At 51.7% G+C, this 21,949-nt stretch overlaps 8 protein-coding genes across 8 annotated transcripts; 4 read left to right on the top strand and 4 right to left on the bottom strand.

The window, feature by feature from the left end:
* Positions 1-1,094: 1,094 nt before the first annotated feature.
* Positions 1,095-2,427, top strand: GCG54_00009995 (Epoxide hydrolase 1; the record flags this gene model as incomplete). The annotated part of the gene is made up of 3 exons (XM_045409931.1): positions 1,095-1,419; positions 1,473-1,670; positions 1,727-2,427. 3 exons carry the CDS (start codon positions 1,095-1,097, stop codon positions 2,425-2,427), a joined length of 1,224 nt encoding a protein of 407 aa, XP_045258966.1.
* A 185-nt stretch (positions 2,428-2,612) lies between these two features.
* GCG54_00009994 (uncharacterized protein) lies at positions 2,613-3,368 on the bottom strand (the record flags this gene model as incomplete). Its single annotated transcript, XM_045409930.1, has 1 exon — positions 2,613-3,368. The coding sequence occupies one exon, from the start codon at positions 3,366-3,368 to the stop codon at positions 2,613-2,615; it is 756 nt and encodes a 251-aa protein (XP_045258965.1).
* A 2,757-nt stretch (positions 3,369-6,125) lies between these two features.
* On the bottom strand, positions 6,126-6,984 carry GCG54_00009993 (uncharacterized protein; the record flags this gene model as incomplete). Its single annotated transcript, XM_045409929.1, has 2 exons — positions 6,126-6,549; positions 6,659-6,984. 2 exons carry the CDS (start codon positions 6,982-6,984, stop codon positions 6,126-6,128), a joined length of 750 nt encoding a protein of 249 aa, XP_045258964.1.
* A 1,272-nt stretch (positions 6,985-8,256) lies between these two features.
* Positions 8,257-10,383, top strand: GCG54_00009992 (Oxygen-dependent choline dehydrogenase; the record flags this gene model as incomplete). The annotated part of the gene is made up of 1 exon (XM_045409928.1): positions 8,257-10,383. The coding sequence occupies one exon, from the start codon at positions 8,257-8,259 to the stop codon at positions 10,381-10,383; it is 2,127 nt and encodes a 708-aa protein (XP_045258963.1).
* A 608-nt stretch (positions 10,384-10,991) lies between these two features.
* On the top strand, positions 10,992-11,826 carry GCG54_00009991 (putative cutinase; the record flags this gene model as incomplete). Its single annotated transcript, XM_045409927.1, has 3 exons — positions 10,992-11,436; positions 11,493-11,581; positions 11,641-11,826. 3 exons carry the CDS (start codon positions 10,992-10,994, stop codon positions 11,824-11,826), a joined length of 720 nt encoding a protein of 239 aa, XP_045258962.1.
* Positions 11,827-12,275: 449 nt separating this feature from the next.
* GCG54_00009990 (Protein HOL1) lies at positions 12,276-14,063 on the bottom strand (the record flags this gene model as incomplete). The annotated part of the gene is made up of 2 exons (XM_045409926.1): positions 12,276-12,522; positions 12,574-14,063. 2 exons carry the CDS (start codon positions 14,061-14,063, stop codon positions 12,276-12,278), a joined length of 1,737 nt encoding a protein of 578 aa, XP_045258961.1.
* A 2,030-nt stretch (positions 14,064-16,093) lies between these two features.
* On the top strand, positions 16,094-19,902 carry GCG54_00009989 (uncharacterized protein; the record flags this gene model as incomplete). The annotated part of the gene is made up of 2 exons (XM_045409925.1): positions 16,094-16,511; positions 16,568-19,902. 2 exons carry the CDS (start codon positions 16,094-16,096, stop codon positions 19,900-19,902), a joined length of 3,753 nt encoding a protein of 1,250 aa, XP_045258960.1.
* Positions 19,903-20,893: 991 nt separating this feature from the next.
* GCG54_00009988 (uncharacterized protein) lies at positions 20,894-21,923 on the bottom strand (the record flags this gene model as incomplete). Its single annotated transcript, XM_045409924.1, has 2 exons — positions 20,894-21,081; positions 21,146-21,923. The coding sequence occupies 2 exons, from the start codon at positions 21,921-21,923 to the stop codon at positions 20,894-20,896; spliced, it is 966 nt and encodes a 321-aa protein (XP_045258959.1).
* Positions 21,924-21,949: the final 26 nt, after the last annotated feature.

Raw genomic sequence — 21,949 nt, 5'->3', positions numbered from 1 at the left:
AAGTAGTAGGTTTAAATAGAAGCTACTATACTTAAAGAGGAAGAGGATAATAAGGAGCTAGATAAGTTAGAGAAGTATTTAAGCCTATAGAGGTAAGCTAACTATAATCCTATTAATTAGTAATTTACCTATAAAGAAAAATATCCTCACCTAAGTAAACTAGTATTAAATATATTAGTAATACCTTTATAGTTATCTAACTATAAGAGGGTATTTAGTACTATATCTCTTACCTAAACTTCATAGAGGCTAGTAATAAAAGTAGAAAAGCTAGAAATACTATAATATATAAGGTAATAGTATAAGAGGGGTATAGTTTCACTACTAAGTAGGTCTAAATAGCTTTACTTAGCAATTACTTATAATTAATTAGTAATCAATTAAGTATGGCATCGCGATATAGTAATCAAGTCAAGTTTGAGCCTCAAACTTGATTGATTGCCTTGGGGTGGGCGCTGATCTCAGTACCGTCTCATCTTGCCCTCACAAAAGTTCTTCCCTCAGCCCAAATTTCTGAGCGGCTTCGTGCATGTTTGTGAACCTGTGTCATCTCACATAACCAGTCCAAGAGCGATGCAAAGTAGTCTCATTGAGACTCAAAAGCTGTAAGATTAGATTTGTCAGACTCTATCGATTTCTCATCACAATGAGTCGCGTACTCATGTCAAGACGCGCCCTTATGAGTGAGTTGATGCCACCGCGTTCTCGAGCTAAATCCATGATGTCAGACTCTGGTTGGCTTGATTAGTTTGAGCACCGTCTGCGGGGAAGTAAGCCCCCACGAATCACTCGTTATTCCCGCCCGCCAAGAACACTTTTTGCTTGGAAGGGATCTGTTCAGTGCTCTGGCGCGTGTATTAGTAAGATGGTTTCGTCTGTACTGTGACGCCATCTGCGCGTCTTCACAAGGGCGCGTTTACCTAGATGAAAGCATACCGAGTGCATTAAAAACAGCAGAATCTTCCCCGCAATCCGGAGACATACATCGCACTCAGATCATCACATTCAAGCGCAAGAAATTCGCTATCCGTGGCTATTTGATACCCGCATTGACTGGAAGACCGTTTCGAGAACAACTACACTCTGTAGCCAGAATGGACCCCTCAATCAAGCCCTACAAAATCAACGTCCCGGACTCTGCAATCGAGAATCTGCACGCCAAGCTCGACACCGCCAAATTCCCATCAGAAATTCCGCTCAGTGACAGCTGGGACTATGGCGTGCCAGTCTCTCACATCAAACGACTCGTGAACCACTGGCGGAACGGCTTTGACTGGCGGGCAGCTGAAGCTAAGCTGAATGAGATCCCGCAGTACACGACCACGATCTCTGTCGATGGATTCGGGGATCTAGACATACACTTTGTGTGGCAGAAGAGCACTCAACCCGGCGCCGTTCCTTTGCTGTTCTGCCATGGCTGTGAGTACCGCTTTTTGGAGCTTCGATGGGTGACTGACTTGACATGCCCACAGGGCCGGGAAGCTTCTATGAGGCCCTTAAGCTCATTCCCCTCCTCACAACTGAGACGAACGGTCTCTCATTCGACGTCGTCGCGCCTTCACTTCCCAACTTCGGCTTCTCTCATGGGCCAGATAAGCCCGGATTCCGCATGCCCCAATACGCCGAGGTGATGCACAAAGTCATGCTCAAGCTCGGATACGAGCAATATGGTCAGACGCCGTCCACTTCCGCCTTACTAAAATCGTTCCTACTTACAGATTTACAGTGACACAAGGAGGAGATTGGGGCTTCTTAATTACCCGCTTCATGGGTCTCAAATATCCGGATCACGTCCTTGCCTCGCATCTCAATATGGTCCAAGCTAAGCCGCCTTCGCCGTTCAAGAACCCATTGCAATACATAAAGAGCCTCTGGCCACACAATGAACAGGAAAAGAGTGGTCTTGAGCGGACCAAATGGTTTGCCAAGGAGGGTTACGGCTACAACCTTGAGCAACAAACTCGCCCAGCTACCCTCGGTATTGGGCTAGCCGACTCACCTGTCGCCGTTCTCGCATGGATATACGAAAAGCTTCATGATTGGACAGATGGCTATCCATGGACTGACGACGAGATTCTCACTTGGATCTCCATCTACCAGTTCTCGACTATGGGCCCCGAGGCGAGTGTGAGGATCTACTATGAGGTGAGACATCCTACCGCGCACACGGAGCAGTTTGGCTGGATCCCGAGGGTAAAGCTTGGGGTGTCCATCTTCCCGATGGACTTGTTCGTTCCGCCGATTAGTCACGCAAAGACCTTAGGACCCGTGGTATTTGCGGTCACGCATGGCGATGGTGGGCATTTCGCTGCGCATGAGAGACCAGAAATCCTGGCCGAGGATTTGAGACAGATGTTTGGCAAGGGTGGAGGTGCTCATGACGTCGCACAAAAATTATCGCAAGGTCGGGTCCAGGCAAAGTTGTGAGAGGGGTGGTGATTGTGTTTTCAATGATGACATCATCATCATCGCAAGGGTCAATTGTTGCTTGTCATGGTTGGGTTCTGGCAGGATCTCAAATATTGAGGGGTGCTTGGCGGAATTTGTTTAAAAAACAAAACAGCTTTACAACAGTCCAGTTGCTATTTAGATCACGATTAGTAGCTACTTGATTATGAAATCCAATCCTTCGGGGCCATAGCCATATGTCTTCCTTTCCCGTTGTAGTCAGCAGCCTGGGATTGAATGACCCTATGCTGTGAAGCTTGAAGAACCTTCAATTTCCAGGCCGGCGTGAGCTTCTCATTGTAGGTCTTCCAAAGGCGGGGAAGGTACTGCACATCCTGAACGCAGTATGACAATATGTCTCGAGGCAAGGGTCGCTGGCTGAACACTGCATAACTCCCTCCCGAATCCGGGGAGAAGAGCTTGAGTCCTTGCTGCTTAACCCGACCCCATTCCAGTAGTTCGCCGGGAGTCATCGGAGCATCTGATTCGATGCACTTCTTCAGCCCATAAAGAAGCCTCTTGTTGGATTTCCGACTTGCAAGCTCCATGAGCTGCAAATCTTCAACCCCCTTGAGGTCAATGTTGAAGTGGGAGAAGAGGGCATTGGAATCGTTTCTGACGTCGAAAAAGACCTTTGTGATGCTTGCCGACTCGAGGATAGTCTTCAATGTCGTGCCGTTTGTTCCCGGTTCCGAGAAAGAAGCGGCACCAAGCGTTTGCACATCGATGAGGTATGTTTGCTGTCGGCTCGATAGGTAGATTTGAATGATTGATATCGTGCCTAACCGACCAAGGTACTCTCCTTCTAGGTCCACATAGAGTGATGGTGGGCTGGTAACGGCCCCGCTGAGCGCATCAACAATTCGCGCCAGAGCTGCCGTTGTATCAACAAACTCAAAGGAGGTCGGAGGACACGGCATTGCAAGCAGTTTGAAGATTCTGAAAAGACGTTTGCTGTCACGTTGAAAGTATTCAAGTCAAAGAAGCAAAGAAAACCGAAACGGGACCGACAACATTTATGGTTTGATGTCTGGCCTGGGAACGCCTTCAACGACAACTTGAATCAATCGTCCCAGGGCTCCCAACAAAGTAAACGTTCAATGTAAATTTTGAGATTGATGATTATGTTGAACCCACCATACCATCACTTTGATTGCGCACCATGAGCCTAGGGTTCATGCGGCGTCTTCTACGTAATGAGCCGATTGTGACTTCTCCTCGTCATTATGAAATTGGCGGATAAACGTGCCTATGTATTATCAGTTCTGTCATGTTAGCCTCTTTTAGTCATAGTACAGTGATCGTGCAGATCTGTTGAGAGGTTAAGTCGCATGAGTTTGCGTTACTGCTGGAGGCCGACCAGCTGATCCATCGTCTAGTTTGTTTGATTCGTCGGACAGCTATCGCCGATGTTGAAAGCCTCACATGGAAGTCACATGCGGAGATGACATCTCGAATGTGAGGCCCGCTTCCGCAATTCTAGTTCATTCAAAGTGCCCACCCGGTGAATTCAGGTGAAACTGCAGGCTGGTGACCAAGTACCTCGGGCAAGATCTGTTACTTGAATCTGCAGTATTACGACATTTTGGCATGATTTCATGCCTAGCGTGCGAAACACGCAAACCTCCGCGAATCACAAGACTCCAAGGTGCAATAGAAAGGACTGTGACGGTGATTCCCGGAAACTTGGTACGTTATTTAATATCAATTACGAGTTTCCGCTATTGTAGCGGACTCTCTCATGGATTATACCACGCTCTGCAACGATGTGACACCATCTAAGAAGTATTCTGATTAGCATGCAGATCTAGAGCAAGCTTGTAGACGGCAACCTGATTCCGGTGACTTCGCTGCAACTTGTGGCGAGAAGGGGGGTAGGGATGGGCGATCTCAAAGCGCGGAAGGAAATTAGCCATCCCAAGGATTGGGCAAATCTTGCAAATACGAGCTACTAGAAACGATATTAGGGCAGCTTACCGACATATTCTCAGGATAGCGTTGGTATTCATCGATACATGTATTTTGCTTTCAATGAGCAAGCGACTCATCTGCATGTTACATTTGGACGCATGATGAAAATGCTCAATCCAGGTCTAAATGATGCACTGACGACCATGAACGTTTGATGAAGCTGCAGCAACGCTGCACGGATCGACATAGATCAAGCACAAGTCTAGCTGAATGTTTCGCACAATGCTCAGCCGACCTGGCGCTAGAATAGACGCTCGTCTTAATGCGCGCCGAGAAGATCAGAGGACCGGTTAGAGCGGCACGTAGTGGCCATCATGTGAATCGTGTTGATCCTCATGGAGCTCGCTCTGGGACTTGTGTATGAGTTGATTATGCTTGAGTTGGGAGGAAGCCGATCTAAGCCACGATTCAACTCTTCACACCTAAGTTGAGCGAAACGACTCCTCACTTTAACTAGAATGGGGATAACTGTGTCCGAAAGTTCTTTTGAATGAAGCGCACTAATCATAATCACGGCGGTTGTCTCCCCGCAGCGGGTGCCTGTCAGCCTGCGCCGTATGCGGGGAAGTTCAGAAAGTATGCTAACGTGGTATCCGAATCCTTCGTCAGTTCGCCTAAAGTCTGGCATCGCCTGAGCTTTCGCACTATTGGTAGACTCGCATTTGAAGGATTCGAGGGACATGGCCACAATGGTATTATGACAACATCAAGAATGGAGAGACAAAATTCCATTCGTGGAACGAAGAGGGAACGACAGTTACGACACTCCCCAAGCAAGACAGTTGGAGCGCGTGAAGCATCCTGATGTTGAACGCTCTCGGATACGAGACTTCGGTTACCATCGAGTGCATTTTTAAGATGCTTCAAGGATTGAGATTCAGAATGGAGGCAAGTATAAAGATCTGTCTCTTTTCTCACTTGTCGTCTGTATTATCCATCCTCAAAGCAACATCAGACCAAGTAGTTGACATATCTTACACATCTTCAATTTGTAAGTTGTAATATCTCGCCCAAATTGCAACATATTTGGAGCCAATGCTAACCTCACCATCAACCAGATTGATCCGAACTCAAACCACAACAAAATGCAGTTCACCAAGTTTGTTCTCGCCGCTCTCGCAGCTGCCTTTGTTTCAGCCACCCCAATTGCCGAGGCTGAAGCTCCCACCATGATGTTCAGCGGCGAGAAGTTGACTGCACGCCAGTACTGGTGCACCGCATGCAACAATGGCAAGCAGACCTGCTGCACCGCCACTCAGTGCAGCTCTGGATACCCTTGCTAAGAGGGCAAACTGGGGCGAGATCAGCCAAAGACACCAGATGGTGCAGGGATCGTGATATGCACATACCGTTGGTCATAAATCTGACGTCTAGAAGTCTGTATAAGATGGCCCTTTTTGTACGTCAGCCTTCATGGCCTGTTAAGCATCAATTATATTGCGATCCTAAAGTCTTTTAATTTGTGAAGCGGAATGCGGTGAATCTTTTGCATTTGAAAACTGATGGATGACCTGTGAGATCTGATGAGATGCCTGGCCCATAGATTGCGATATTGCATAGACGTGAATCCCGGAAAGCCAATGCGGCGGCGTGTTACCATAAAGGAATTTCATTACGATGGCGTCACTAAGGCCCGTGGAATCTACTACCTGTCTACCTTTCCTGTCGAATCATTCATTCATTCCGTCATACCTTGCCGTTTCCATTCACGCCGCCTCCCTGCTGACAGCCTTTCCCCGTCGAGCCTTCAGTTCTCTCTTCTTTCGTGAACTCCTTCTATACTTCCTAACTCCACACCATATAACAAGACAAATAATGATTGCTGCAATGATTGGTAAGCCGATCAAAAAAACCAAATGCACGGTTTTGCTCATGGCATTTCCGTCCTTCCCCTCGTCGTGGTCATATATCCCATCTGGGATCCTGTCACCGGGTGTCCAAACAGGCATGAACATTGAATTTGTCAAAGTGGGCAGTTGAGGCGTCAATGTTGGCGTATCGGATGCACACCAAGTCACTGCCCAGGCTTCGTGCACCATCAGAGTCTTGTCCCCAGAGACAGTGGCTCCGAATGCTGAGGCAGAGGCGTATCGGCCGCAACGTTCCGCGAAAATCGACGTCGCGTAGATGTAGCCGTCGAAGAATCGAAAATCGAAACCCCTGCAGTATGACGTCAGGACATTCGTTGTTGTGAGGTGGAAACTTCCATTCTCATTCCTGGATCATAATCAACAGGTGCCTGACGAACCTGTCGCAGCAATAAGCAGTTGAAGCCCCTGAACTGGCTACTGCCATGTTGTGATATACCCAGCCATCTGGACATACCCCAGGCCTGAAGTTGAGTCGGTTTTCGGGCGCTAGGTCAAATGAGCCAGATGGGTAACAAGAAGTAGATGGTTCATATACTAAAATTGGCGTCTTCAACGAGGTGCCGCTTGTCACGGGTAAATGCACGCTCGTCGTTCTCCATTGTGTTGAGCAGTCTGATGGCGCTACAAATGGTGTAGTGATCGTGAGCGGCAGCGTGAAGGTTGCAGGAAGAGCTGTCATAGCGTCGGAAGACATGAGCAATCTAGCAGGACCTAGTTGGCTTACGGTTGCGAAGTGGCTGGTGATGGCCGAGCAAGAAAGATGCACTTGGAGTGCCTTTTAATGATTTGAAGGCACTTCGAGGTTGATGCGCCAAGGCGGCACAGCTGACAGAGAAGGAGCACTAAGGCGGGAGAAACACAATGCTCTCCAAAAGTGGTAGACCGACACTGAACCGGTGACCTCGGGTTGCATGTATCAATACCACATTAAGCTTACTAGGCATGCAACGTCAGGGATCTTTAGGTTGTGCTTGTTCTCCTTGAAAAAAAAGTCATTCCGTTCAACGAGAATGAACGGACTGAAATATTCAAAATTCTGGACGGCAATACGAATAGCCTTATCGCCAATTTGGCAACGGCCCCGCCTCATGACTACGATTCCAGCGTAACAGCCCGTGATGGTATTGGGGAAATCCCCAGAAGGAATCCAAAGGAACCTGGTTATATCTTTAATTTATTCGTCGGGAGAACATGAACGACCATCGAACTCTGATGTTCGCAACAGCATATTAACTCCCATGAATACTGCACGTTACACGACGTCCGCCGGCTAGGCGTTTCATTTCAGACAGTCCTGTTGCACCTTTGCGATCATTACCGTCCAGTTTTGTTGCTCAGAGAGCGGTGCTGAGTGGAATCCTGGGCGAACGTGGCGCCATGAATGTGTTGCTCGAACTTGATACTCGAAATGGGCAGATATGTGGGTGGCTTGCGAAAGCCAATTGTACTACGAGTGGCTTGCATGCAATTTGAGTCCTTGCAGCTGTCATCGGAGTTTATTTTGAGTCTTTCCCGGATCCAAACCATCAATGATAACAATTGCGTGGTACTGCATGTCGGCCGCCGCCGCAGGCTTCAGGGCGAGTGGGTTACTTAGTTGCGCGCATCTTAATATGCCAGCTCCAATTTTCCCTATGATCCAGGACCGAGATTCGTCATTTCTGCTTGACTTGGCTAGATCTAACGTCCTTGCAGCCGCCCGTGCTACCCGTTTCTCATCTTTCCGTGTTACCCACCGGGGGTTGTTGAGGAAAGATCGTCGGTTATCCCATCGCAGCCTTACTACCCCTGTTGACAAAAGATCAAATTGGGAAAGGAGAAGAATGGTTCGGCATTGAGTTTCCGCCCCTCTGGCTGAAAAGATACAAAAACAAAGACGAGGGCTTCTTATCGTGGATTATTCCAAGAAACATCGCTGAAACAGATCACGCAGTCGTTCTTTGCCCGAGGGGACCCCCGTTCCATCATGATGCGCCTCACATTCTGCATCCTCCTCGCCCAGGCGGTCATGGGACTGCCCCGACACAACCCCTTCATTAACATCAAGCGCCAATACGACCACGACCTTCCACAAAACACGACCAATGAGTACGACTTCGTTTGCATCGGCTCTGGCCCAGGAGGCGGCCACATGTGTTCCAACCTGGCCATTGCTGGCTTCAAGGTGCTGCTTATTGAAGCCGGCGGTGATAGTGGTCTCCAGTTGATCCAATCCGTACCAGCTATGAACCTGGCTTCTACGGAAGACTGGAGCCTGGCTTGGGAGTTCTATGTCAACAAGTACGCCGACACAGAGCTTGACAAGCGCGACTCCAAGATGACTTACAACACCACCGACGGCAAGTACTGGACGGCGTATAATGCCACTGGCAACCTTGGCACCGCCGCGACGCCCGATCAGATCCCCGACGATGCCGAGCCGCTTGGCATTCTTTACCCGCGTACCGGAGCTCTGGGCGGGTGCTCCCGCCATAATGCCCTGTTCAGCTTGCAGCCCTACGACATGGACTGGGATGACATGGCTGAGCTGACCGGTGATGATTCATACGCATCTGAAAACATGAGACAGTATCTAAACCGGTTTACCAACGTAGCTTACCAGCCGCACTCGCTCAACTCAGGTTCCTCGGGTTGGTACCCGATGCGATACACCTCGCTCATCACCGCTGCAACGGATATCAAGATCGTCTCTGTGCTCTTGGCCGCCTGCACGGCTTTCGGCAAGACAATCATCGGGGAAGTCGTGGCCACCGCGACTTACCTCGCCAGTGTGCTGACATCAGACATTAATGCCCCCGGCCAACTCATGGTTCCTGAAGTTTATCAGGTTCCACTCGTGATGCGCTCAGATTCGCGTCGCGGCGGAGTCTACGACTTGATCGTTGACACTGCTCTCGCGACCAATTCCGACGGCAGCCGGAAATATCATCTAGACATCATGCTTGATACGCTCGCCACGAAAGTTACCTTCGATACGTCCGGTGAGAAGCCCCGCGCAAACGGGGTCGACTACATGTCTGGGGCAGCGCTCTACCGTGCCGACCCGCGCTCCAAGACCTCACAGCCATCAGGCACCGGCCACGTCACAGCAACTAAGGAAGTCATCGTTGCAGGCGGCGCCTACAACACACCCCAGATTCTCAAGTTATCTGGCGTTGGCCCCCGCGAAGAACTCGAGTCTCTGGGCATCGATGTTGTTCTGGACCTCCCAGGAGTTGGCACCAACCTCCAAGATCGCTATGAGCAGACCATGGTCTCCAAGACCCCGACCTCGTTCGCGCTCACCGAGAAGTGCACATGGCATCCGGATCCAGAACTCGATCCCTGCATGAAGACCTTTGTCGACGGCACTACGCAAACTACACGCGGGGCGTATGCCTCCAATGGTATCGCCATCGCCATGATTCGCAACTCAACAACCACGGAGCGCGGCGAGCCCGACGTCATCCTCCTCGGCGGACCAGCCAACTTCACCGGCTACTACCCAGGCTGGTCGCAGGGCGCCGTCGCTGACTCCAACCACTGGGCTTGGATCATCCTCAAGGCGCACCAGCGCAACAACGCCGGCACTGTTACTCTCCGCTCAACGGACCCGCGCGATACACCCTTGATCAACTTCAAGAGGTTTAACAATGACGAAGACGCGGCCAAGGATCTGACGGCCATCCGCGAGGGATATGAATACGCTCGCCGCGTCATGGAGAACGTGGTCCCGATCGGCGGCGTGCTCTCTGGCAGCAACGGCTCGCTCGCCTCTGGGCTTGGAGAAGTTTTCGATGGAGTCTTTGAGGAGGTCTGGCCCGGTGCTGATGTGACGGACGATGCACTTGACCAGTTCATTCGCGATGAGAACTGGGGCCATCACGCCGCATGCTCGGCTCCCATCGGCCGCGACGACGACCCGATGGCCGTGTTGGACGGCGACTTGCGAGTGAGGGGCATCGATGGTTTGCGTGTCTCTGACCTGAGCGCATGCAACAGGCTGCCTGGGTTCTTTCCCATCATGTGGATTCACCAGCTTGTTGAGAAGGTCGCCGATACTATCGTTGCCGAGTACGCGTCGTTGAAATGGGGCGTGGATGTTCTTGTATAGTGGCTGAGAGATTTGAAGTAGGGGTGCTAATCATAATTGTAATTGAAACATTCATCCGTTGAGTCATCGTCATTGTTGTATGAGACCGAATGGGCATGCGAATGTTTCTCCTGCGGGCTTAGATAACTCCGATGCCCCTGATATTTGGCTTAGTGACACCAGAGACACCGGTTATGTTGAGTGATTATGCAGCGGGATCGGTCCATCCCTTCACGCATCTAACATTAACCGCTGCCGGATAGGAAAAGCTTGATTCCCCACGCTTCTGGCAACTTACCGGGAAAACGGTCCTAAGATGAAGCCAGGCCCAATGAGACTTCATCCCGGGAGATCAACCTCGGACGTGCCCCACAGCGGAATGGACCTCAGAGACAACGGACCTGATCCGTGCAACTCAGGCGACACAGTATTACGAGGATCTTTAATCTAATCATGAGCTGTCTACGATCGCTAGAGATGTAAGGGTCCTCTCATAGAGGCCGACTATCCGTCATGACGCGGCCTCAGCTACCACCGTGATGATATAAAGAGACTATCAATGCTTTGATCACTCCGAAGCATTCCAAGAAGATCGTTAGCCTTCTGACTACTAAAAACTTCATTCTATCATGTCTTTCCTCAGCAAAGTGGCAGCCATCGGATTGGCTCTACCCATCCTCGTTGATTCTACTACTCTCCTCCCCCGCCAGGATGTCAACACCACGTGCGCCGATATTCACTACTTTGAGGCTCGCGGCACGACGCTGTCTTACCCGGGGAGCCTGATTACAGTCATTGATCCGTTGATGGAAGCCTTCCCGAACAGCAACTACGCGGACATTGTATATCCCGCCACGGACGAGTCCGGCAGTGACAGCTATTTCCAAGGTGTTGCCAACGGAGCGAAGCAAATCTCTGCCTATGCCCAAACTTGCCCCGACGCAAAGATCGTTTTGCTGGGTTACTCGCAGGGTGCAATGGTTCTGGGCGATATTTTGGCCGGAGGTGGCGACAACGGGATCCTGGGCAACCTCACCCAGCCCTCCGTGGATGCATCCACGGTCGGCAAGCACAGTGAGAATTGGACCAGTCAGCCAAATGTCAGGGAATATTAACAAATCATTCTTTAGTTGCAGCAATTCTCCTCTATGGAAATCCCCGTCACATGCCGAACCAGACCTACAACGTGGGCAACGCTTCTGCTTTCGACGCCATCGGGGTGTGTATTGTCTAATTGCCTGAACTGGATACACGTACTGACCAACTCTACCCTCGCAGAAATACCCTCGCACAGCAAAGCAGCTTACTGCATTCAACCTTTACGCTGACAGAGTGCGCGACTACTGCAACTATCATGATGGAGTCTGCGATGCTCGCGGAACAGGCAACCTCACTGCCCACTTGGCGTATTCCTCAGACTATGATGCTCAGGCAGTTGCTTGGCTGGAGTCTATGTTGCATTAAAATTATAGATGTATTGTCAATTGGCTTGGTACTTTGCTCTTGATGAAGTTGTGAATTCAGGTACCGGTATGACGAAAACCAGTTGAGAGGGGCGGCTAGATACGTAGGTATGTAGGATGTGGATGGAGAAGAAGGGCTCCTTATGTCTCCTATAGTCAGACAAAAATTCACACAGGAATCCTTCGCAGAACGAATTCCAGTAGAACCCAGTGTGAATTCTTGTATTGAATTCTTGTATGACTATAGGAAACATCAGGAGACCTCCTACTCCATTCACACCCTACGCATCTAGCGTCAAAACCAGTAAATATCGTTTTTCGAACGGAAGCCAACTTTTCTCCACCCCCACGGACAGTCCACAATGACCTTAGCCTCATCCAGCATCATCAGAGGTGGTCGTGTGCTTTGCGCTGCTTTACGACAATGTCTCTTAGTGCTGATTTTCCAGCTCACTTGGAAAATCCATCACGGATTTCGATGAACCTCAAGTACCTGCCCTTGGCCCAGCGTCTGCATCTCTTGCCATAGATGATCATGGGTAAGCTGGTACCCATGATAACAAAGCTCAGGACGCCAAGAACGATGAAGCAGTTCTCCATGCCGGTATCGAGCCAGTAGCTGGCGACGAAAGTGAAGACCATGGCGATCGTATTGTTGATCACAGCAACGCCCACCATGCCCTCGAGAACCATCTCCCTGCACAGATATTAGTTGAAGCGTCCTGATGCTAGTGACGTTATAACTTACGGGAAAGCATCGGCTAGATACGCCAAGCTCAAGTCTCCGGCGCATCCATAGCCAAAGCCGATGAAGCCGAGTCCAACGTACGGAACAGGCCAGTCCCATCCACGTGCTGATCCAATTCCAAAGAGCCACATGCCTGTTGGGAAGATGATAGTGCAAAGCGCCATGAGATAGAGACGGAACTCAGCCTCCATGACGCCCTTGTTTCGCTTGATCATCCACTGCATGAACTTGTCACTGCCGTAGCCACCGTACGCGCAACCGATCAGACTGCCAATGAGGGTCGGCAGGTTCATGTTGCCAACCTGCGCGGGCGTGTAATTCCATGGCTCCCCGTACCACCAGTCCTCCTGCACGGTGAGATAGAACGTCAGGCAGATGTTCTGTAAACCCCACTGCCAGCCAGCGTACCACACGGCAGGGAACGTGAAGACACGGAGGGTGTGCCACAGGCGGTGGAAGTACTGTTTTGCGCCGGTACCTTGGAGGTTGGGTGCGGGAGTGATGATGCGAATTCTATCCCAGTAGGTCTTCGGCCGGGCATAGGAAATAGATGCACGGTGCCGGGCGGTCTCGGTCCGCCCGAGATCAACATCGTGACTAGTGTGCTCCTCCACAAGCTGGCTGCGCTTCTGAGTCGCATCATTTGCGCCTGCGTCCTTTCCATGAGAGCCAGTCTCCGAAGTCTTCTCCGTGATCTGGGCAGCGCTGTGTGGTGCGTGGTCAATGTCGCTGGTCAAGTAGCTGTCACGGTTGAACTCTGTTTCCTCAAGCCCGAAGAAGAGCACGATGAGACTGACGCCGCAGATGATGGTACCCAACCAACCGATCCAACGCCAGCCAAGATGGCTAGACACGTTGGCGCCAATCAGAGGGCCCAAGTAGGTTCCAATGGCAGTTGCGAAAGTGTAAATACCGAGTACACTACCGGTCTGGTGCTCAAACCAGATGTCGAGAAGCGAAAGCTGGACCGTCGCCTCTCCGACTGACTCCGCAGCGCCAACGAATAACTGCGACCACACGACGCCATTGACGTCGGTGATGCGCGCGTACCAGATAAGACCGCCGATGTTGAGCAGCATCGAGATAAGATACCCGAGCCGCCGGCCGTACAAGTGGACGAGCGGCGAGCTTAGCAACGTCCAGTACCCGATCGCAACGAACAAAACACCGGCACCGGTGTTGAACACGTCGTAGCTGATACCGTACTCCTCATTGACGCCGTCCGCGCCCGAGCCGGCGTTGTTCGAGGTGGCAGCCGTCAGGCCCACAATGTACAACACCAGACAGGAGTGCCAGATTTTGCGCGCAAGCGACCATCGCAGGGGGTCATTGGGGGAGTCCGTCGGCTGCGGGACGAGGACGATGTCGCCGTGCTTCAGGAGCGACGCATCGCTGGAGAAGGTGCTGCCATTCTCATCGTAGAGACGGCGCGTGCCGGGGATGACTTCGTGTTCTTCAAAGTCGCTGGTGTGTTGTTGTGGAGCGGCCATGAGGGCGGAGAACTTTCGCTTGGTCGCGTGCGCACGCGAGCAATCGCAATCAAGATGACGTGTTTTTTAGGCTGTTCTTCTTTGCGCCGGGGCGCAATCCGGGTTTGCAGGAATGATTTTGATGGTAACTTCGTCTATGAAGCCGACGCCTCCAGCGTCGCTACTGTCAACTTGGAAGCATGCCGTGTCTTGATGATCGAAAGGGAGGAAAGAAGGGCGAGAGGCGAATTTCGCAAAGGAAATCGAATTTTCTTATCTTGAATTGGACCCAATTAATCACAAGTTTTTACGGGTGGCCGGCCCGGTCTACGCAGGACGTCATCTCAGTTTGGAGTGGTATCGGGGGCCTCAGAACTGCTTAGTGCAACTTGGTGAGTGGGTTTCCGTGCTTATTGCCGTCGGTCGGGCTTGAAGATTCTGCGGCCCAAAGAGCGAGGGTATGGGACAACAACGGGGGTATGTAGAACTCGGGGGCGAATCATCTTTATCGGTGTTACGAGGGCTATGATACAGTGGCATGTGAAACTTGTGATAGAAGTCGATTCTGAGCCCTCGATCTTTTGGGAAAGGGTCAACACGAATCTCGGGCCTTGAACTGATCATGAACGATGAATGTCAGATGGTCAATGAGAACCAGACGCTGTCACCTTATCAGGACCTATCAAAGCCTGTCCGAGTCAGCCCAGCCCCACGAAGCCGGCAACCCCTGCCATGACGCAGGAACGCAAATGCGCGGTCCGTACCGCAAGAACTCACCTGCAAACATTCTGGCATTTGCTTGTTGGTCTATCCATGATTGGCCTAAAGGTTAAAATGAAGCCGCAGAGCCAAAAAAGTACTGTATGTGACGACAATCAGTCTGCACACCCCGTCCCAAAGATTGTCTCTGACTTTCCACAAATTGGATGTGGCTGAAGGTAGAAGATGAAATTCGCTAGTGTACTGCGTAGTAATTGTCCAAGAAGTCAGCATCTTCCCCAGCGGACTTCATCTTACCCGCCTATTTCATAGCGGCATTACCTGATGCGCAACTGTCTTAGAACAAGGTAAACATCAGTCGTCGAGATGAAAAGAGATTGGCTCGGCGCTATTGCAATATGACAAGCAGCCACTACATCTCTTGGTCTCAACGGCTGTGCATCAAGATTTACGCCGTCACGAGCTCGTGGCCCATGACAGCTGTCGGGTCATCAGCAAGCGCGCTCTCGAATTTTAGCTCAAACTTGGAAGGATTTGGAAAGGTTGACCCGAAGAGCGTGGCCCATATCCAGACTCTCATCTCCAGACTCTAGCCCGGGAGGCCCCCCTGTTCATGGTCTTCAGCTAGCCGCCGGAAAGCGGGGTTTGAATGTGATGCTACCGTGCTGCCTAAAGACTCAAAACACCGCCATAAAAAGTGAACCACTTCTTAGGCAACCATTTAGAGACCCGAGCCTGTGGCGCAAATCGACCTTTACAGAGTCCAATATACGTCGAGTCCCTGTCTGCACTCCATCAACTTGGTCATTGCAGACTCATGATTGACTGAGAAGGCGATGATTTGTGGCGTCATGCAGGGGCTGTACTGAAGTCCCTCCTTCAACGCGCCGGCTGCCAGTTTTGAGTCTGACATGCATTGCCAAGCACGAGCTGAAGCGGCATCCGGGTCTAATGCAAGGCTTCTGGGGTCTAAAACCTTGCGCGGCTCAGAAGAAAATTGCCCTCACTGGCCAGCGAATTCGCGATCGGGAGAGTTGATCATGTGGTTGGCGGATAGGAAACTCTTCCCCTGGCCGTGGGAAGATGGGCCCGCCACGTTGAATCCTACGACCTCTTCATACATAAGTGAACACCGCTGCGCACCCGAATGATCTCTACCAAAGTTCTTAGCGTGTATGTCTTGGCATTGTTGTTCAGCCATGTGGTCATGATAGGATAGATGCATGGAGGCTGCTTCTTTTCGCGATCCGATCCAAGCCCTACGCCCACCGAGCGGGTACAATCGAATCCTCCGAAACTTAATCGGGAGTAGCCCCGGCCTTACTACCGAGATGGCGCCACACGATACGGACTCCCGGACCTCGGCGCCCGGCGCGAACGATTACTTCACCGGCAGCTATGGTCGGCCATCCACGAAGCCTTTCACAACGAAGGAAAATGACGCATATCCAATCGAAACTCCTATGGATATTCGCCCGACACCGGACAGTCACCATGGACTGCTGAGCGATGCCGCCTTTAGTTCGGAAAAGAGCAGCGCGAAGGGAGGTGGGAATTCTATCCATCGCGTGGAGAATGCGAGATGGCGCCCGGTCTGGCTCCGACCAGTCACTCTATCAACCTTCCTGGCGCTGTTCATCGCCTTGACAATCGTCCTTCCCGTGATGCTTTGGTACTCGCAGGAGAACGATGGCCTTGTCAGAACGAGAGAGAATCTTGTCTACTTGTGGCGATTCGGCCCAACCGCAAGTAAGTGCAATTCAATTGAGGACGGCCGATAGACTGCTGACTTTCATTCATCCTAGTCCTAACCATCATCTCCTTGTTTTGGGCCCGAGTCGAGATTCAAGCCATACGATACATGCCTTGGATGGCTTACCGTCGAGCACAAGAGCAGGGCACAAATGAAGACATCTACAACCTCGATTATACAGCCATGCTGTCCCCCGCAATTCTCTTTCAATCCTTGAAAAGAAGGCATTTCTTCGTCTTCCTCATCTGCTTTGTCTCTCTCGTCCTCAAGATCCAGATCGTTCTTGCTCCCTCCCTCTACAGCCTGGCCGCCATCCGAGTCTCCGAACCGGCCGAAGTCCAAGTCCTTAACTCCTTCAACACTACCGCTCCGGCCACGACTTATACAGAGGGAAGCGCTTACTACATGGCCAAGGCTCTCGTCAACTTCGACATGCGCTTCCCCTTCGGCGTCAACGAGAATCTAGCATATCAGACCTTCAAATTCAGCAACGGCACCGCGCGCGGGACGACCAGCTCGCCTCTGAGCGTCGACGTCGACGGCTACTTTTCGAAAATCGACTGCCTGAAGATGGAAGACTACACCGCGTCCGCACCAGTCGTCTCTAGCTTCAACTACCACACGTTCAATGTCAGCCTTACGTTTCCAGGCTGTGACGCCCAGGTGCCTGTGATTAGCGACCGGATTCTGTGGGATAAGAACAAGACTGCGAAAGAACAGACCACCGGTAACTGGGTGGTCACCAATTCGGTTGGCAAGCCTTGTCCGAACTTGCCGCAGCAGTTTAACCAGTCGCTTTACTACGCTGCGAGATTTGGGGGCTCGACCAAGAATGCATCGCAGCCGGACTTTCTTAATGTTGCAGCGGTGCTCTGCACCTCTACCGGGTGGGTGTCAAAGGTCAGGGTAGTCGACGATGGCGTGAGTCCGAACGTCACAGAGTTGCCCAACGAAGACAAGACGCCGGTAACTGCTGACCTATGGACTATGCTCAACTCAGCTATGCCCGAAGCTGGTGGTCGTTGGGGCACGACGGGTATTGGCCGGGTTGCAGGACCAATTGATTCCCTCTCCCAATTCAGAGGCGAGTCGCTTGCGGTGGCAGTGAACGTCTCGAACCCGTTATTGTATACCAACGAGATCCTGGAGTTCGCGGTATTGAATATGTCCCAAGCCCTTGGACCCCTGCTTGGACACTATCGGCTTCGGGTGGATGACGAGTCCCAACCAGCTGTCACTGGATCGACCGTCGACAGCGTCAGCAAGCTGGTTGTCAACCAATGGGTCTGCTGGACCATGGCAGCGCTGTTTGCTCTGCTCAGTCTTGTGGTGGCATCAGTGTTGATTCGGCACACGAATCGCACTGCGGTCTGGTACAGAGACCCCGCGACAATTCTCGGCAACATGATCTTCTTCAAAGAACATCCCGTGCTCGCGGACAATGTCACCAACAACACCTCTTCAACTGTCTGGAGCCAATGCGACTTTACGCCACTAGTTTTGAGAACGTGGGCGCGAGGTCTGTCTGCTTTGCTGACGTTCGCCATCGTCGTCGGGCTCTTGTACGCCTTGAGAGTCTCGGAGGCATCGCAGGGGTTGGCATCAGTGACCGAGGAAGGGTACCTTCACCTGCTTTGGACTTCAATCCCAGCTCTGGTCATGCTCGGCGTCTCCCTGTACACAAGCTGCTGCGACTTCGCGTATAGGGGTCTGGCTATCCTCTCGTGTCTTTCTACTCGCTCGTGCAGTGCGAGGGATCTCGATGTTTCCTTGATGGATATGCTGGGCCTTCGGGCCCTTTACCTTTCTCTAAGGAAGCGCGTCTGGGCCGTGACATTGTCACAATCACTAGCAATAACCTGCGCCTTCCTTACGACATTGGTATCTGTCATTTTCACGGTTGAGTCGATTCCAGACTCCCACAACATCCAGCTCCAACAGGAAAGTTGGTTTGGCTCGACAGAGATTGGGAGAGGACTTGACGGACTATCTCTTTCGAGGAGCAACCGACAACTGCTGAGCAGTCTTGTGACCAGACAAGGTGAAGCGTCGCTGGCGTACCCGAAGAACACTTACGATGACCTTGTGTTCCCGGTCCTTGGTGGTGTTGATACGGTTGCAGTATCACCAAACACAACCATTACAGCCACAGTGCCGGCGGCAAAGCTGCATCCGATGGAGTGCTTCAAGGTGCCCGACTCAGAGTACAATATCAACATTACCAATTGGGTAGAAGAGACAAAGTACTACGAAGCCATCATCACTCAGCCGTTCAGCTGCCCCAATGGCACCACAGCTGAGTTATTGAACCGCTTGGATATGGGCGTCGCGACGAATCGACTTGGTGTCTCGTACATGGCGGATGTCTTCTATTCTCCGCAAAACACGGCCGATATCAATATGGCTTGTAGTCTAGGCGTCAACGCGACTGACTACGAGTACGCATCATGGAGATATCAGACGTACGCTTGGGGCAAGTTCTCGACGGAAAAGAATGGCTTCGATTACTTTTCAATGTGGAGGTGCAACTACACTTGGGTCGAAGCAACCACGCAGGTTCATCTGGCCGCGAATGATGGCGAGTACGTTTTGGACCCCGAAAGGCCCCCGCAAGCAGATCTGTCCACAGTCAAGCCGTGGACTCCTACTCTGGACATACCCCAGGTCGATCAACAGTTCACCAACATCCAAGTTGGTGATGCCTATCCCCAACTAGCCGTCGCCAACTTGCTTGCTGGTTGGATTGGCGAACAATTCAAAGCGTTGATAGAGCCGTTCGGAAAGCTTCCTCTCGAAGCACTCGGAGACGCGAGCCAGGATGAAGAGATCCTGCAGGGCCTGCAACACAACTACGGCCTAGTCGCCGCGCAGCTGGTCAACATCGAAAACCGATACAACCTGACATCACGCTCCAGGAACGCAGCGCCTCCTGACGAGCTTCTATCGTTAGAAGCAGTTGTCAGCGACAACGGAAGACGTCGCCTGGTGCAGAACGCAACGGTTACGTACATCCTGGTCGCGATCCTGGTAGCGGTGGCGTTGACTCACATCTCCGCGGTGCTGTCCGTGGTAACGAAGCGCATGGTGGGCAGGAACTGGCCATTCCACTTGGATGTCAAGGGTCTGGCTCCGGATGGGTTTCACAGCATGGCGACCATGGGTGCGCTGTTGCGAGGGTCCAATGCGTCAGATCATCTGCCGGAGAGCACCCAGTTGTTGTCGACAGACGAGCTTCATGGCAGGCTATCCGATCTGAATTTCCGGTTGGGATGGTTCCATCGTGCGTTGGGGCAAGCAAGAGTATTCACGATTGGGGTAAGAGGGGATGGTGACTTTCAGTACTTGGGCGGCCAGACGGCCAAGGTCGATGATGGAGGAACGCTTTAATGAAGTAACGGTCTGTATGATAGCGTAAAAGTAGAAAATTCATTCACACGTTCATGAGGTATGCTGGACAGAGTTCGTCCGACAAAAATGACGCCTGAACCACATGAAGTGAGGACATCAAAAGAGCAAAAGAAAGGTCCATCCAGGATTCGAACCTGGGCTTACGGAAGGGACTGATTGTGAGATCAGAATCCGACGTCCTAACCAACTAGACTAATAGACCGACTGTTGGATGATTACGAATGTCGCAATTGCTAATTATGTGGGACGGAACGTGGGGTTGAAGCCCTCGCGGTGGGTACTTCACGATGCATGGGTGAACCGGCCGAGAGTGGGGTGAGAACCTTCCGACCGAACATGCGATGCCTCTAAGAGAACCACCGCCTTTTATTTCTCAGTATCTCGAGTTCTAATCGACATTGCGACTCCAAAAGTTTGGTTTATCTAGACTTAGGTGACAAGGGCAATGGAACTAACAACTGAAGCCCACAATCTAGCCATAGGAAGCAAACACATCTCGAGCCAGCCATTGTACTGGAGTTCGTTGAAGATGATGCTCAGTCCTAGGTACGAGGAGGACATTTTTGATTCCAGCGGCTTGATACAACACCCTAATAATAGCTGAGGCAGCAATGTTAACCAATTTTACGCAAGCATCTCAGTTGCCATTATGACCGAGCCCAGCAGCCGGAGACACGGAATGGAGGCGTCCGCAAGCGTCACGATAACATTCCATCACGAATACGGGAGCACGAGGCATCTCATTGAGGTCAGAAATATGCCTCAATTCCATGGTGGTATCCTTAACCACGATCCTAGGCTAGTTATTCCCCTCTCCTTCGGGGATAACCACGCGATGTTGGCCGCAGCCAGAGACAAGCAACGGAGATGAAAGAAAGAGCCAGAAGGGCGTTTCCAAGTAATAGCCAGTCCAAACAAGTGTAGTCCAGCCGACCTAGACACCATCCCGGCACCTTAACCTTCCCATCTTCTACTTGTTGGTCAAGTCGGCCACAAGACCGGCGAACGCGAGGAGAACAGCGGCGAGGCCACTGGTCTTGATCAGGTAGTTGAAGGCTTCGAGACCCGGGCCACCAGTCATGGCGCTCTCGCAGAGGCGGATGATACCGACGGCGACCTCTTCGTCGAACATGTGCATGATCATGGCAGTAAGCCACTCTGCAAGTAATAGTTAGCAGCTTTGTACATCGTAGCCTTGTTCAGGGGAGCTCGGGAAACTTACCACTAACGAACTTAGGCATGCCCCAGGCGATGACACCCAAGACAGGTCCAGACACGAGGCCGGGAGCCGCCATGACAGTCAAGCCAGCGCTCATGAAGGACAGATAGATGAAGTCGGTGGACTGAGTGATAACCCAGTAGTGGAGGGACGCAAAGGAGTTGTGGATTCCAGTCTTGAGCTCGATGACGTATTCAACGATGAAGTCTCCCAGAGCTTCGATAATGGGGACGAAGTCAGGGTCGTCATCATGGTGGGTTTCGCAAGGATCGGCGGTGACGATGGCCTCAAGTTCCTCGACAGAGTAGAGACCGAAGGTGACAATGCGAACGAGGTAGGCGAGTACACTCTTGCGGAAGCTGTAAGCGTGGTCGATGATCTTGCTGGCGGCGGACTCAATGGCCTCGATATCATGCTCAACGCCCTCCTTGATACCGGAAAGCTTGTCCTCGATGATGTGCTTGAATTCGTCGAAGGAGTCGATAGGGCAGAAGTCAAGGGAGCCGGGGACAGCGTAGATATTGTCACCGGCCGTCTTGAAGTAGTCGTCCGCCTGGGTGTGATTGACAGAAGTCTGGGTAATGGAAGCAGTATCGGGGGCAGCGAAGCAGCGATCGTAACGGGTACCAATATCTTGAGCAGCGACGCCGCGGAAGAAAACGCCACCGAACCAGCCAAGAGGGAGCTGGTCGCGACGCTCGCCCTCGCGCTCGTCGTACTGGACGCCAAGCATCATCAGAAAGATGCCGGCCAGGAGGAGAAGCATTTTGATGGCCTTCATGGTGATGGCTGGTGCGATTTCGATGT

The sequence above is a fragment of the Colletotrichum gloeosporioides genome, assembly GCF_011800055.1.
Source record: "Colletotrichum gloeosporioides strain Lc1 chromosome Unknown consensus_82, whole genome shotgun sequence".
Taxonomy (NCBI): Eukaryota; Fungi; Ascomycota; class Sordariomycetes; order Glomerellales; family Glomerellaceae; genus Colletotrichum; species Colletotrichum gloeosporioides.
This window is presented reverse-complemented; position numbering and strand designations above follow the sequence as displayed.